Source organism: Schistocerca nitens, chromosome 3 (assembly GCF_023898315.1).
Source record: "Schistocerca nitens isolate TAMUIC-IGC-003100 chromosome 3, iqSchNite1.1, whole genome shotgun sequence".
NCBI lineage: Eukaryota > Metazoa > Arthropoda > Insecta > Orthoptera > Acrididae > Schistocerca > Schistocerca nitens.
Genome location: NC_064616.1, coordinates 891,413,161 through 891,430,337, shown reverse-complemented (window position 1 = coordinate 891,430,337; position 17,177 = coordinate 891,413,161). Strand labels below are relative to the sequence as shown.

At 37.1% G+C, this 17,177-nt stretch overlaps 1 protein-coding gene across 1 annotated transcript in view; it reads left to right on the top strand.

The window, feature by feature from the left end:
* Nucleotides 1-5,569, top strand: part of LOC126248946 (V-type proton ATPase 21 kDa proteolipid subunit c''-like) — a 44,835-nt gene extending 39,266 nt beyond the window's left edge. Inside the window, exon 7 of the mRNA XM_049950470.1 lies at nt 4,630-5,569. Coding sequence (XP_049806427.1) covers nt 4,630-4,662 — 33 coding nt within the window. The 3' untranslated portion in view covers nt 4,663-5,569. The remainder of the gene's footprint in view (nt 1-4,629) is intronic.
* The last annotated feature ends 11,608 nt before the right edge of the window (nt 5,570-17,177 follow it).

Below are 17,177 nucleotides of genomic sequence, written 5' to 3'. Positions count from 1 at the left end.
ATGTGAACACCCAAAAATTTGGAGAAATCTACCCTGTTAACTTAGCCCTGTTCATATGGTACATCAATTGTCAGTATGACTATTTGGTGTACAGAACTGGATATAGTGAGTTTTTCAAAATTAAGGGATTTCTGAGAACCACTTAATAATTCTTTGAAAGACATCCTTAACAATATCTTCAGCTGCTTTTTCTGGAATGGGATTTATTATAACACTCATGTCACCTGCAAAAAGTATTAGTTCTGCTTGCTGAATGTTAAGTGAGAGGTCATTCACATGAATAAGGAACAGCAGAGGACCCAAAATTGAACCCTGTGGGACTCCCTTCATGATAACTCCCCATTCACTAGAATTTACCACCCTTCTAATATTATTTGTGTTATTCAGCAAAACTTCTTGCTTTCTGTTCAAGTATGATTCAAACCAGCTGTGTGTATAGCCTTCAATTCCATTAAACCTGAGTTTTTCTAAGAGTGTGACATGATCCACACAGTCAAATGCCTTGGGGAAATCACAAAAAATACCAACTGGGCGATAATTTGTTATTTAGGGCTTGTGCTATTTGATGGGTAAATGTGTAGATAGCATTCTCAGTCGAGTAACCGTTCCCGAATCCGAACTGTGACGTGCTGAGTAAACTATTTTCACTTAAATGTGAGACTACTTTGGAATACATAACTTTTTCAAATATTTTACAAAATGAAGTCAGCAATGAGACTGGTCTATAATTATTTAAGTCTCTCTTTTCCCCCTTCTTATGAAGAGGTTTGACAATTGCATATTTCAATCTGTCTGGAAAAATTCCCTCTTCCAGCAAAGCATTACATATATCACTAAGGACTCCTTATTGAATTAGAAAAACACTTCTAAATTCTGTTAGAGACTCCATCAGCACCACATGAGCTCTTGTTTTTCAGTATATTTATAATTCCCTTAATTTCAATGGGGGATGTTGGTGCTATTTCTAAAGGCCTAAAATCTTGGGGAATGACATTAACATTTTTTGCTTCTTCAACTGAACCCTTTAACCCTATTTTTGCTGCTACGTTCAGAAAGTAATTGTTAAAAATACTTGCCACATGTGAATTATCACTCACATCATTGTCATTTAGCTTTACTGCTATGGTATTCTGTGTACTGTCAGGCTGCCCCATCTCCCGTTTGACAATATTCCATATAGATTTAATCTTTTACCCGCATTATTAATTTCTGTGAGAACACATAAGCTTCTCGACTTCTTAATGACTTTCCTTAAAACATTAGTATCTTTTTTAGTAAGCAAGTAACGTCGGATCCTGACTTATTCTGGCCTGTCCATATATTTCTGTCTTCCTCTTACACGATATCTTAATTCTCTCAGTAATCCATGGCTTACTTGACTTTGTAATGACTTTTTTGGATAACATTTCAGGAAAGCAACTCTCAAATATTGAGACAAATTTATGGTGGAATAAATTGAATTTGTCATCAGCATCATTTTCTGTGTATACTTCATCCCATTCTACCTCTTCTAGGCTGCTCTTAAAACTTTGTACCCTGCCACGAGATGCAACACAGGAGGAAGCCAAATGCCTGTGATGTACTGTTGTGCCATCAGAGTTCACTCAGACAGTATCTGCCATGACATAAAGTCATACCTGATGGCTCCTCACACAATGCCTGGAGTAATGATGCTGTGCTGTTTCAAATCGTAGGAAGACTGGGACCTCTCCCCAGCTTGTCGCCATACTCCCAGATGATGGTCATGTGGGGTAGTGCAGAACTGTGATTCATCACTGAACACAGTGCAATGCCACTCGTCAGCATTCCATGCTCCCTGGTCACAGGATCACTCCTAACCTGGCTGTTTGTGTTGTGGTTGGTTAACGACAGCTTACACATAAGATGGTAATTCCCTAGTCTGGCTACTGCTAGTCTCTGACCAATGGTGTGGGATGGTGCAGGGAGTCAATTACTTGTTCTCAGATGGCAGCTGCCGATATGAAGGGGTTACAATGTGCTTGATGCACAATATGGTGACCTCTCTTCTGGTGGTTGTGGTTGACTGGAACCTAGATGAGTATGCATGCCCTCACATTCACATGGAGTCCAACACTGAGTCACTGTCAAATCCAAATGGCCTGCAAACATGGATATTGCACGATTTGAGCAGCTGTGCAAATGGAAATCCACACTGATGTGCATGTGCTGCTGCCCCCCCCCCCCCCCCCCCCCGCCTCCCCCTTTTCCAACACTGATGGGTGCTGATAAGACTGTACCTCACAATACCTTCACAGTAATCAATCGACATCTGATGCTGTTCACACTCCTTATATAGGTTATCAGGGCTTGCAGCAACACTAAACATGAACAACATTAAAGCAGTCCATAGCCTGTTGTACTTGTCACAGTCTGCCACTTTTGAAAGGCTTATGTTATGATTAGTGCCCTGTGTGACTCTGCTTGACATTCCTAAAATGTATTAAATCTTCAGCCCTTCAACATAATTTTCATCTTGTGGAAGTGGAAAAAGTCGCACAGAGCTAAGTCTGGTGATTTTCTTTGTCAAATATTCCTGAGTAAGCTAGACTTTATGTGGACCTATATTGTCATACAAGCCTACCAGTCATTCGTCCACCATGTCTGTGGACTTTTCTTCTCATGTTTCAAGCCATTTCTGGAAGAACATGATGATTGAACTCTCTTGAGCTTTAGTGTCAATCTGTGTGTCTGAACAATCCCATCAGTGCATCAACAATGACTTTCTGTTACTCTTGACATGTTGAGCTTTTTTGGTCGTGGCGAAGGACTCTTCCTTCGCGATGACTGCTGCTTGGTTTCAGGGCTATAGCCATAAACCAAACTTTTGTCACCACTAGAACCTTTCAAAGTAAATTTGGATTGTCTTGTAGTTGTTTGTTCTCTGAAGAGTTCCATACAATGCTGCTTCAGATTGTCTTGAAGTAGTTGTGGCACAAACTTTAGCCATAATCCTTCTCATGTTCAATTGTCCTGATGAAATAGACAAGAGGCATTGTCATCAGAAGCTGATATTTACACGTTTCTTAAATGGTTATACCAGTCAAGTGTCTTCCAAAATCTTGCGTCAACATTTCCTTCATTTCTGTAGTGGTTTTCCTAAGTTTAGAACAAACTTCATACTGGCACCCTTTTCTTTTAGATCCACCAGTGCAAAACTACACTCATGGTAACTTGACAATGGAAATATCGCCTAATTTTCTTAGTTTCGGTATTACCCTTTCAGGTAATCCTATGAAAGTAGGAGGCGGCTCTCACTGTTAAGTGTAAGAATTTGTGGGAAGTTTATGAGAAAACTCTCATGTAATGCCTCAGTAGTTTTACATAACATGATGCAGCATTATTTTGTCGCCACACTACTTATCTGTATTAAATAGGAGTTCAGTGACTCTTTTGATCCATAGTCTACAGTATATTGCCATCCTCTATAGGTGCAAATATTTTTTGTAGCAGTTGGGAGTTTCTCCTCATAACTGATGAAGCCATTCATTTGAAGGGGAATACCACTGTTGAAAATGATTTTCTTCAGGAAGTTGATGTGGACAGTGACTTAAGTTTTTTGCAACAATTGGGCATTAAAAGTATGATACTGTAAGTGTTGCATTGATCTCAGATATAAACAATGAGACAGTGTTAAAATGCATTACTCCTGTTAAAATCCACTGTATAGTGGTATAAACAAGATTAACTCCATAGGATCACGTTGCATTAACATTTATGTGCTCACTTCACACAAGTGCGCACGCACACGCACTGCCAGCAATAATAGAAAATTTTTGCTTGCTTATACATGATAGTGTAGGTTTGAAGTAAATCTTGAATGTCTTCATTTTCCACACTCTCTTTGTTCAGAAATTTTGTGTGGACTTAGTGTTTGTGGTGCATACAAGATTATAAGAATAAAATTGTTGTAGTAGTACTTTCATGAAACTTGTCACATCTCATTTGACTGAAAGGTGTCCAAGTTTGTCAACAACAAAAACTACTACTACTACTACTACTACTACTACTACTACTACTACTACTCCAAAGATGCTCTTCTGCTAATTTTGAATAAAAATATTGTTGGGAATAGATACACAGGCCTGGGATTGATTAAAAATTTAAACTGGGTGGCTTAGCTGATCAGTATTGTTTGAGGTTGTGTTTGGTTCCCTATGTGATGTGAGAATTGCGCGATGTGTAGGTTATTTTGGATATGGTCTTTGAGCTGTGGCTGTATCTTCTCTTAGAAGTTTCCTGATACATTAAGGTAGCTCAGATGTCAGTAATACTTGTGAAACCATGGAAGCAGATTAGTCTAAATCTGATGCACACTTTCATTAGAAAGGAACATTTTGCTCCAATCTGTGTTTCATTTGAGCATTTTCACATGTGCACAACTTCACCAATAATAGAGGTGTAAAAATTACATGTTTCTAGAAAAGATGAAAATAATACTGGTACCAGGTGCTGTTTGTCACAGTCTGTGTGATAAGTTGGAATATAGGTGCAGAAGAGTGTCTCAGTTAACGCATCCCTTTTTGAAGCTCTACTCCCTGTATATCTGTCTCACTTCAAAGCTAATTTGAATTTCAAAATATATATATTTATGTATATTTTTAATTTCAGACTGCCAAAGTAAAGATGGGGGACAAGCAGTAAAAAAGTGATCCATTTCAGCAGACAAGAAATATGGCTGTTTTTGGATTGTACAGAGACTTCATGTATAAATTAGGGGTGCTGGTGTACAGAAGTGAGTGTGCTTTGTATATTTGTAAAAAATAAAGTGGGTTTAGAGAAGATAAGTATTATGTAATGAAAATGTATTTGTTATTACATTATTTTAATCAATTACATAGATGCGTGATTGTTACTCCTGATATGAACTGTATCATATGTACATAGTTTTCAAATTTGAAGTCTCTCTGTCTCACTTTGTATACATAATTATGCTTAGAAGAACCTAGTGTTTATACCAGAAATATTTCATAAATTTGTGTTAATTTAATGAATCTAGCTGAGAATAGTGCGTGTAATTTATACTTGTGAAGTATGTGGGGTGATTTGGTAATGAAATATAGTTAATGTGTGAATAATTGTTGAAGTATACACATTGTAATTAGAGCATCATTCAGTATTAAATATTTTGCAGTGTGATCACAATTAAGGCAGAAACTGTTGTCCAGGCTCTTCAAATTGTAACTTTCTTGGTTGGTAGAGCAAACAAGTAAATGGAAACAATACATACATGAAATTGTTGTTTACACAGTGTGCTGATGACAAGATGATGTGGTAGGGATATAGAGGAATGGACAATTAATAGTTCATTTCCATCAGGGTTGAGAATGAGAGGGCATTACAAATGTCCGCCTGTATTAATTTTATCAAATCACTCCTCTATCCTGCTTGCATAGTCAGATGTTAAATATTATCTTGCACAGAATTCATTATTTTGTAAGTTTTGTCACCTGCATATTATTTATAGTGCTCATATACATGAACTATTTGTTGTACTGATTCACTGTCCATTATGTATTTCTCAAACTACAATATCAGTATTTGGTGTCAAGATTGTGTCTTTTTTTTTCCTGTACTACCATGTAGGTGCCATCCACAGAATATTGTCATCAATGAAATTTATTTGATGTTGCATGTTGTCTCATACATTGTAAGAATAACCATTTTTGCCAAGCTTAACTCAGAGCTTTGCACAATTATCTATTAGTAATTTTGTGTTTAATCTTAGGCTTCTAAGTAACTTGATTGCTGCTTCAGATGAAGATAATCGGGAAGCAAATGGAAATTCTTGCCTTCAGTTTGTGTTCCAAAAAGTTATGCTGAAATTGAAAATTGCTTTGGGGGGGGGGGGGGGGGAATTGAAGTGCAATTTTAAGTATGGGACCTAGTGACAGTTCACTTTTGAAAACATGAATGCTGAAACCATAAGGATGTATTAAAAAAAGCACTGCCACACTGAACAAACAATATTATAATTATATCTGAAAAGATGTGGTAAATGAGTTTCTAATTTGATATTAGTGCTTCATGTGACAAGTTACCTTTCTCATCATCATCAAGCAGTGCATTCAAGTGTTATAGACACAATTGAAAGATATATAAATGGCATATCTTACACACAAAGCAACTTTTAGTAGTACAACTTGACATTTTCCACATACTGAACTGTCCAGATACAAAGGAAATGTCATTTGAAAATTGAGATTTCGAGCAGAGGCCTTCTGCTGCAGTCGGATAACTACGTGTTAAATGAATTCTATGTAGAAGTAATTTTGGAGGAGATGCTGAAAATTTTAGCAGTGTGTTGAATGCACTGTAGCATATAAGACACAATGCTAACATTTTTTGTGCAAGTTAAAGAACACACACTGTAAATAAAATGTAGGGTGTGGAGTAGTCTGAAGTACTGTTTTAGTGCATATTTGCTTTACAACAGTATTAAAAAGCGGCATTTAAGGGTAAAACGGGTGTTCATTGTGCACATTTTGGATTTCATATATTGTACCCCCCCTTCCACCCCTCTTTCATTTTTTTTTCTTTTTTTTTCCCTCTCAATATATGAACTGCAGATTTAAGTTGTTGGAATGATGTTTTGCAATTTTGACAGGAAGCATATTTAGTATGACTACCAATTAATTTTTGTACAATTTGTCATATGAGATTGTGAGTGTATTACCAGTAAAATATAGCTGGCTGGATGTACAATAATTTGTCAGCAGTCAGTTGTAGATGTGGACAGTCCTTTAAGTAAAAACCAATGAAAAACAATGAAATAATAGTTTGAGAGAAGAATGGTGATATACAGTAGTCATCATGAATTGCAAGAGAAGATGAAGTACCCCACAATTTTCAGTTGATTTTTATCAGAAAATGTACGGGATACTTTTTTTTTTTTTTGTACTGTTAGTTTTTTGAGGTTTTTATTTGTTTGTTCCTAGTTAATACATGTCAGATCACACTACAATTGAAAATGAAGATACGAATGTAGTCTGATCTCTTACAGATTCTGTGGACACAGTTAATCTTTGTTTGAAAATAATTTGTACAAACTGTATTGTCTTCAAACTTTATGAATGTTTCAATTTCCACATTCGTGGTCCTCTCTTTCTCATGAGTACGTTTCTAAGAATGCATTTACTTTGTTTTAAATTTCATTGGTTGTGCAACTGGCTAAAAAGAGGTGACAGAGATTGTCACCTGGGCTATGTACTTACAGCCCTTTGTGAAAGGCATCTGACAAAGACTTCAGCCGTAATTTTGTTCCCATAATCAGATGAGATGCCTAATCATGATTTTAGATTAATGACCTGTTAGCATGATACACCCTGCAAGCATTTCATACGAGCATAACGAAGGTGAGAGTACTATTCATTGTTAAAGTATGTAATATATATATTATGAAAAACTTGTACAAGATAGTGCATCCAAACATCATTTTAAACATTGAAACTATGCAAGTTTATAATCTGAAGTAAGGTTAAAAACTTCTTGTTTGCACCTATCAACTGCTCAGTTCCTCCACTGTACTGTGAGTGTTCGTTCATATTCCACCCAGGATCAAATTAGAAACTCAATATTTTAGTGATATGGAGTAGATAGATAAGTGTGGGGCATAAGTAGACTTTCCTGTGTCTTGCCAGAACAGAGAAAAGTGTGTTTTTAAAATACTTGTTCAGTAAAAATTGCAGTTTATTAATTACATCAATTAATTATAGTTCTGTTTATTAATGGACTTCAGCACACATGTATGTAGGATCATTTCTTTCTGACATATTTAATGGTAGTTGATGTTTAGAAAACATCTCGTAGATAAATGCAAGTCAGCAGTGTCAGTAATGAAAGATTTTGGCAACAAAGTGAAACTGGGTTGAATTTATGTAGCCTGGTAGCTGTACATAATTGTTGTAATAATGTTCTCAGCTTTTACACACAGTTGCAACTTGCAGACAGTATAGTAACACACAAACTATTGAATAATATGAAGTATAAATTGTCAGTGCACAGCTGACTGTTATGGAAATCTGTAGACATACAGATCAGATGAGTAATCCATTCCTACCACTTGTACCATGCTTGTAATTGTTCTCATGGTATTTGTTACTTGCGCATTGTGATAGTCAGCATGATTGTTTCTGTGGTAGATGTTTCTATGGAACTTGAAATCAAGCTGCCCAAATAAAATGTGTGTGGAGTATAATGAATATTTATGATGTGGCAGCTGTTTTAATAGGCTTCTGAAGTTCATACATGCTATGGGTGCTCCCTTCCCAGATTCCTGATATTTACAGGGGTGAGCAAACTACTGATGTAAGATACAGTGGCCAGAAAAAAAAAATCATCATTTCAAACATTCCATTCTCATGTACCTGAATTTAAAATTTTCCTTTCTTTTTATTATGGCATTAGTCATTCATGCAAATACGTGTTAAAGCTGTTTCCACGGTATTGGTCTTCCAACTGTGTAAAAATAAACTCTGTACCATGTGAATTGATAACGAACCTTAAGGGTGAAATATGCTATTGTTGGTTTGTGTATATGGTTGATTTTTGTGTATGTGCAAATTTTGTTAAACCTTGCAAAACTTTATATTGTATGTGTGAATATTAAATGTTGGTACAGGGATTTTAATTGTCGACATAAAGCTGTCTGTATGAATAAAATAATAAACTTTGTAATAATTCAGCTCTGTGCTTGCCTGAACAGCTGTCTGGTTTTTGTATGTATTTGAAATTAAGAAAGTATCTTGCTGCATTGAGATGTAAGGTACTTCAGGAAGAACAAATCTTTAAAAGATCCTGCACATTCTTGACTTAAAAAGTCACACACTCCAGTTAAACTAATATTTTTTATTCTCAGAATATTTCCAGCCTGAAAAGGAAAATGGCATGTGAGTCTTTTAAGAAATTAATGTAAATAAGAAAAAAGACTAGTTAAGCATGGAGAAAAAAATATGCCATTCAAATAGTGAGCAAGTGATTGTTTTCCATTGAGGGCAAGATGTGAATATGGATTTCCAGGAATCAAAGTAACTAGAAATTACTTTAAGTTCATATGTCATGCATCTGAAGGAATTGGAGACTGATTGTTGACACACACACACACACACACACACACACACACACACACACACACTTGAAAGAGGCAGAGTGCAAAAGGTAATCATAAATTGTGATAACATGTCATGTCCGAATAACTTGCAGCACCAAATTATTCTCAAAAACCACAAGATCTGTACAAATATGATTAACAGCAATAAAAGCTACTCCTGTTAGAGAAGTACACACGACAGGAAGAAAATTCGGCCACTGTAGACAAAACAGCAGAAGATTCCCTCCATTTGGCAATACCATCAGAAAAATGTTTCCGGATCTGACATTAAAATGAATCAGTGGTTCAGGAAACAAGAGGTATCTGACACTCACTTCTTAACTGTGCATGTCACATGTGAAAGTATTGCTTACTTGACTGACTATAAGAGCATGCTTTAAAATGCCTGTTGGGTACAAGACAGATTATGGATGTGACTGAACATTCAAAAACTGGGATAGCAATTGAATACCAACTTATATGAAATGAAGGCTACAAAAATTTTAAGAATTTTTTTTGGAAGGTCACTATCTACCATTCATGATTAACTGCTAAATTGGAAATAAATAAAATTTCCTACTATACCAACATGTTAGGCAATTTTAGGCAATCTTCATCTTTTGGAAACTGAAGTTAGAACTTTGCACGTCTGGGAATGCAGATCTATAGTTCGCGTGCTGTGAGTAAATACACTCGTGTGGTCTGTCAGTTATCTCATAGTGTAATGGTTTGGGTAGTAGAGGGCTGATCTGAAAATGCAGTTTTTTTTTTTTTTAAATTTAGGAAAATTTTTCTCCAAACTATACAGTTCATCAGAAAATAATTACAGATATGGAGTTCTGTTTCAGAAAAGTATTCAAACATTGAAATAAATTTTTGGAGAGTGATTTTTGAAAGAACTGAACTTTACTTCACAGTGATTAATTTTGGCAGTACACACACACACACACTTATAATCTGTGGGCATTGGTCACATGTTTCCGCTAATTCCAGAAAATAATAATTATTTTCGTGTGCTGTCATAGGGGTTCAATAGCAATTTCAGATTCTCAAAAAGCAAGTGTTATTTAGTACAGAGGTACAAGCTTTCCTGCTGGCAGCTTCTGGTAGTGATGACTATGTGCTAATTTTGTTTCCAGTAGTGATGACTAATTGCTAATTTTGTAATTCAATATAGTGTGCTGCAGTGTTCCATTTGGTGGTTAAATGGAACATGGTAGTGAGGAATCTTTCTTGTTCAGTGATAGAAAATAGTAAGTTAACAGAATGTAATCAGATAGCTACAGAGCTGATAATATATAGGTGGTGGTGATTTTTTGTTCTTGTTTCGAGGGTCACTGGGGGCTGCTGACCCTTGTCTAAACTGTTTTGTTAATAGACAAGTGTTGCCTTTTACAAAACTGCACACCTTACCACACTGCAACTGCGTTGACGCTATTGCGACCATGAGCTACCAGAGTAAGAATACATCTGTGACACGTTACAAATTTGTTTGTCATTTAGAGGCAATTAAATTTAGGAAAACTAACAAACAATGAACATGTTCTGGTGCCTAAATGTTCGGTCTGTTCCACTGTTATATTTTGTTAACCTTTGCTTGAGCAGCTGGCCACTGTGGCCGAGCAGTTCTAGGCGCTTCAGTCCGGAACTGCGCACCTGTTACGGTCGCAGGATTGAATCCTGTCTCAGGCATGGATGTGTGTGATGTCCTTAGGTTAGTTAGGTTTAAGTAGTTCTAAATCTAGGGGACTGATGATCTCAGATGTTAAGTCCCATAGTGCTTGGAGCCATTTGCATTTTGCTTGAGCAATTTTGACTTCCCACTACGGGTTTGCTAGTCTCAGAATCTATTTTTTGTTCCCTCATGTTATATTTATGCGACCCCCAAATTTTCAGTTACGCATGAGCTGATGGATGGGCAGTCGCAACAGGAGACAGGTTGGTGTTCCCAGGACTTACCTCAAAGGCATTATTCCACTTTACAATAGCCTCCAAGCTTTTCGACTGGTTTTGGACATACTGAACACTTTATAAGTCAAAATCAAATGATTTCGCTTATCTCCCATTAAGCATTCAACTAGCTTTCTTTATCGGAGGGTTTAGCTGAAACAGAGAGCAATACTCATGGAGCACAACGTTAGCTTATGTCCTGCTACATAATGTTGGGAGGCTGAAAGTGCAGTATTTGTCACCTCCACAGCAAGGTCTCACTCTGCAACAGATGAAAGTTATCTAACGGTACCTATTTAACAAACTGTTCAATGTCATTGAATAATTAATTAAATTATGTATTCACAATTTTTTTAATTTTCTTATCTGAGGCAGAAGAATGCTGGTATTAACATGTGTGTAATTCAAGAATTTAATACGTTTTTCCCCTTCAGATCTATGAGGTACTGAATCAGTTTTATGAGATGATGTACAATGTAAAGGTTTTCTTAAGATTTCCTTGCTGATATTGGTCTGGCAGTTTAAAGAAGAAGAAAATGCTGATGCAGTATACCAGTCCTCCAGCCAAATTGGAACCCACAGCTAATACACTCTGTTTCAGAAGACAGTCATTTTACCATTCAACTAGCGAGCCATTACTGTGATCTACAGTCTATCACTGACCTAATGAGACGAGATTAGTATTATGTTCTGCATGGGACGATCTTTTTTGATACCCCATTGTCACATTCTACATAAAAATCACTGATTATTCAATGTAAATGATGAGAAAATATTGTGTAAATTTAGCATATTAATGAAGTAATTTGATCATGTGGTTGCTAAATATGTTTTGCAGTGATGTCAATTATATTAACCACAGCGAATGGTTTCCTGAATAGGGTTTGAAGTGAGGGGTGGAGCTTGTATCTCAAAGATGGGGCTGCCAAGTTGACCGAGGACCAAAATACCAAAAGAGAAGCCAGTTACTTTAACCCTTAGTTCTGTAACTAGACTTATGGGATACAGCACAGATACTAATAATTCTCAGTCACACAAACTGTGGGATGCGCTACATAGTCATGGCTTGCTGTCAAATGATGTCAAAATAATGTGTACTGTAAGCTGAGCATGCAGTTGACAACTTTGGAGATGCCATATCGATTTCTTCATAGTTCGTTGTTCTATTCTGACATCACTTCTGAGTCACGAGTGAATGTAATGCATACCCACCGAATGCAAGCTGAACAGAATGAATCAATAGCTGTCACAATTATTATTGCTTTACTTTCTTAAGCATACTGTAAACTAGAAAACTCATTCAGCAGAGACAAACCACTCTTTTGTAGCATCTGTGCTGTTTATAGGGTAATACGATGTAAGCATTACCTATGAGTGACATCTTTTGATCTTTATAGACTTAAAAACAGTTTTCTTGAAAGTGCTGCTATTTGTACTACCCTCCGAAAACAGAAGAGTACAAATGAGAAGACAATAGCAGAGTACCAAGTGTAAAATGTGAACGTCCACAGGAAGGTTTCATGAGTAACATGTAATTTAAAGTCTCAAATCATTCAAATTGACTGTGGGATAAAACAGTGCACAGTGACCAAGAAAGAGCACCACAGTCATAAAAAACTGAAAGTAGGGAATCTAAACAGGAATGCAATACACTAACAATAGTCTATATTAATCACAAGAACTAAAAGTAGCTCCTATCCATAATTATTGCGAAACAATACTTGTTTGATGCTTTGCCTATAAAAACAAAAATATTCTGATGAATAAATAGTTCAACTTGCATTAAGTTTAGGACAGAGAGACACAGCAATAGCAGTAAGAGGTTCTTTTAGCTGATTGTGGGGTGTATTTAGAATGCAAAATATTACAGCCAGTCTAGTTTTTTCTTAATTTATTGACTGATGGTTTCATGTTAAGGGGCTCCGGAACGCCCTATACTTGCAATGTTAAAATAACGCTTATAAATTACATCTTTCCTCACAAAGTATTTGAGGTAGGAAGTTGAAATTTTTACAGATTATGGGCTACAACTTAACACAGGGATTTTACAAAATTTTAGTTCAGTTATTAAAGATGATTTTTTTTTTCAATAGTAATGAAAATTCACAACATTTTTTGCAATTTTTATTTATATATTCAAAAATATACAGTTTTTTGGAAAGAGGCTGTGTTAAATTATGCAGAAGGTACTGTGTAACATTTAAAGTTTGAAACAAATATGTTTGGAAGATCCTTAGAAAACATGTAATTAGTATGAGAAAATAGTTTTGGGAATCGAGCGACAAAGAGTGGATTAACTTTTTAGTGCATTCCAGGTCCATAGGATGGATTATCTTCATCCTCTGCAAACTCCTCCTCCAGCTTCCTCTTGTTCCTCCTCCTGTTTACTCTTGCTTGTATTTCTAGACTCTTTACAGCCCTGTCTGCAGCCCAAAGGCATTCCTTGTCTAAAGCAAGCATCGCTCGTACCATGTTAGAACCTATCTTCATTCCCATATTTCTAAATACCTTGCACCTTACAATGTTGCCATCATTGAAAGTCGCAACAGCATCATACACACCAAAGTGAAGTGTTTCTATTCCAACAAATACAGTCTTGGGGATTCTCGGCCATATAACACTATTTACACTTTCATTGGGGTTTTGAGTTTTTCCGTGAATACACTTTTTCAACAGTTCAGGTGCTGCTAAGTCTCTGAAAATAGGTTTTATCACCTCCATTATTGCATGAGGCAGACTATGCTTATGAGTGTACACTTCACCAGTTAGCAATCCTTTGTTATATTTACACCAACTGTCTTCTTCTTTGGGACACAAGCTATGTTGGGGATTTTCATCGTCTTTATTGTTTACAGTAATAACACATACCTTTGGCTTTCCAACATTTCTCCTTTTCTTAAAAGCCTTCAGAGGATTTCTAATAACTTTACTTTTACTCATTATAATACTTCAACAAAACAGAGACTCAAGAAACAGAATTAATTACGAATATTTTCGAGATAACAACAGAGTAAATAAACATGAAACAATCGACAATCACACCAGCGATATATATTGAACCATCACAGGTTAGCCACAACACACACTTTATCTCACATCACTAAAATGTACCTGATGAACACGGACGTTAATAATAACACCATTTGACAGCAGTTTAACAGCGCCACAGTGGGTCACGCCCATGTAGAACACATTTCAAAAAAAATTTAAAAATAGTTGTAGTCTTCGGAATTGAGTAAATTATATATCTATTAAAAGGTAATAGTCTGCAGATTCAGAAAACGCAAAAAAGTAAAAATTGAACTTTTCATGATTTTGAGCCTTTCCGGAGCCCCTTAACAACACATCAAAGCCATTATATTTATATGAGAGTCACTGAGATGTAATTACTAGTACAGACTGCTGCATTAAATGGTAATTAGTAAAATATTTTGAAACATACTCTGCTGAAGAGCTCAATGACACCAAGCCCTTAAATGAAAAAAAAGGAAGGTTTTAATTTGGAGTGGTATTTACGCCCAGTGCCTCACAACAACATTAGGAAATACGAATAGGATGATTCAAAAAATGGCTCTGAGCACTATGGGACTCAACTGCTGAGGTCATAAGTCCCCTAGAACTTAGAACTACTTAAACCTAACTAACCTAAGGACAACACACACATCCATGCCCGAGGCAGGATTCGAACCTGCGACCGTAGCGGTCGCGCGGTTCCAGACTGTAGCGCCAGAACCGCTCGGCCACCAGCGGCCGGCTAGGATGATTCAGATTGGAGTTGAGTTGGAATGTGTGGAAACTATGGACATGATATTAATTCGTTATGCTAAATTATCATCATTCCATAACAGCAGTTGTTGTAAGGTGGATTATAGCCCACACTTAATTTCTGCCAGTGAAAGGATGGCTGAAAAATGTGAAGAACATTTAACTTCTACACCCAGAATCATGTGTTAGTTATTTGTGGAAATTGCCTTATGATGCATCTTTCTGCAGATGACTTAATTCCTTCTGAAGCAGATGGTCACCTCAGTGTTGAGTTGATAAACAAGAGTAACAGACTATCACACCACCATATGCCCCATCTCAACACCCTCAACTTGTCATTTCTCATCAATTATGAACCTGGTTGCATTAGAAGATTCTGTTATTTGAATATAATTCTCCATTATATCTAAATTCCTTTGGTAAAGGGATGTTGCAGACAGGATTACCACTGATCCCTTTGATGAAGGCATGTTGCAAATAGGATCACCAGTGCTAGATAAACAAAATTGTTGAATCCCAACCCTTGAAGTGTTGCACATGTCTCAAACCAGTCAAAAAGCCTCTAAGCAGCTCATGGACATGTTCACTATTCTCCGGGTACCATTGCACAGTAGCTCTTCTTCAGATGAAAGTTTTTGGGTCTGTACAAATAGAGCAAAACCAGAATGACAAACAAGCGCAGAAACTAGTGATCTTGCAACTGATATTACTAGAAAAACCCTGAAAAGTCATTAAGAAGTTGAAATAAATGGTAAAGCAGTGGGTTTAGATGATACTGGAGATGGACTAATTGAATATTTCAGTACCAAAATAAAATGCAGTACTTCTGTATGTTTTTCTGTGTTGATTTGCCCTTACATTATGAAATTACCTCTAAGACATGACACTGGTGTCCTCTTTGAGATTTATTGTAATAGCTCAACATCATGGTCATGACCAACAACATAGCCCTGGTGCAGTACGGCATGAGGTATCACTATGTGACAATCGTGCAAATGGGCAGTTGGTGCTGAAGTATGGGGACAACAGCCAGATGCTGCTCAATTGTGATCTAAACTACTACAATTCTGAACAATGGTACATATACAGTGAGGAGACACAAGCCAAGGATAGTGATATGCAAATATACAGATGGCAGCAGTATTGAATACACAAAGTATAAAAAGGCAGAGCATTTGTGGGGCTGTCATTTGTACTCGGGGGGGGGGGGGGGGGGGGTTCACGTGACAAGGTTTATGACATGATTAAGGCTGCATGACCTGAATTAACCCTTTCACTATGGTAAACTTCTGTAGAAGTCTGGAGTGTATGTGCTGCTCAGCCGGTGGACTGCTGCAGCAGTCGAGTGCGGCTCGTGCTGCCCAACCAGAGAACTGCTGTAGCAGCTCCGCCTCACTTCATATTTCTCTGCTCCACTACGCTCGACTTGTGTGGAAGTTTGACCTATGCATCATCTAGCGACTTTGTTCAACATCTGTAGTTAGCAACAGAGTCACCAGATGGCAGTTGCATTCAATTTCAAAGCATTGGCTTGAGTTGGCTGCTCATTTCCCGCCTCGTTTTGAATCTGAAGTGACGTGTTGTTAACCTCAATTAGTTCGTACTAGAAGTAATATGGCAGATAAGCAATATATTGTGAAGGAAGGTCTTTCTCTCATACTGGATAGTGACTTTGAAGATGAAAGCGAATCATCATCCGAATCTGATGACGAACTTGAAACACCCATTGTAGCTGCTTCTGCATCAGGTATACATGCTACTCCAGCTGTTCCATTGACATCTCCAGACTTGGATTTGTGCACAGACACGACACAATATCAAAAACATGTATGATTTGTATAAATATTTTCCTGAATAAATATATAATATAAAGTCCAATAATTGCGATACTCGTAAGAGTGTGAAAGCAGGACAGAGTAGCACCACGGGCAGCGTGAAAATTGCACCATACAGCGGTCACAGCTGGGTGGGACTGGCGCTCGTCCACAGCGCATGGTGCAACAATCACGGTGCTGGCGTGAAAGGGTTATCATACTTTGAATGAAGAATAATAGTTGGAGCTAGACTCATGGGACATTCTGTTCCAGAAATCTTTAGGGAATTCAATACTCAGAGATCCCCAGTGTCAAGAGTGCACAGAGCCTTCACTTGATGACAATAGTGGCATCTGCATAGAGTTGTCAGTGCTAGCATACAAGCAACAATGCATGAAATAACCACAGAAATCAATGTGGGATGTACAAAGAACGTATCCATCAGATCAGCATGGTTCAGCAAAATTTGGCACTAATGGGCTGTGGCAGCAGTGTCTTTGCTAACAGCATGGCATTGCCTGCAGCGACTCTCCAGTGCTTGT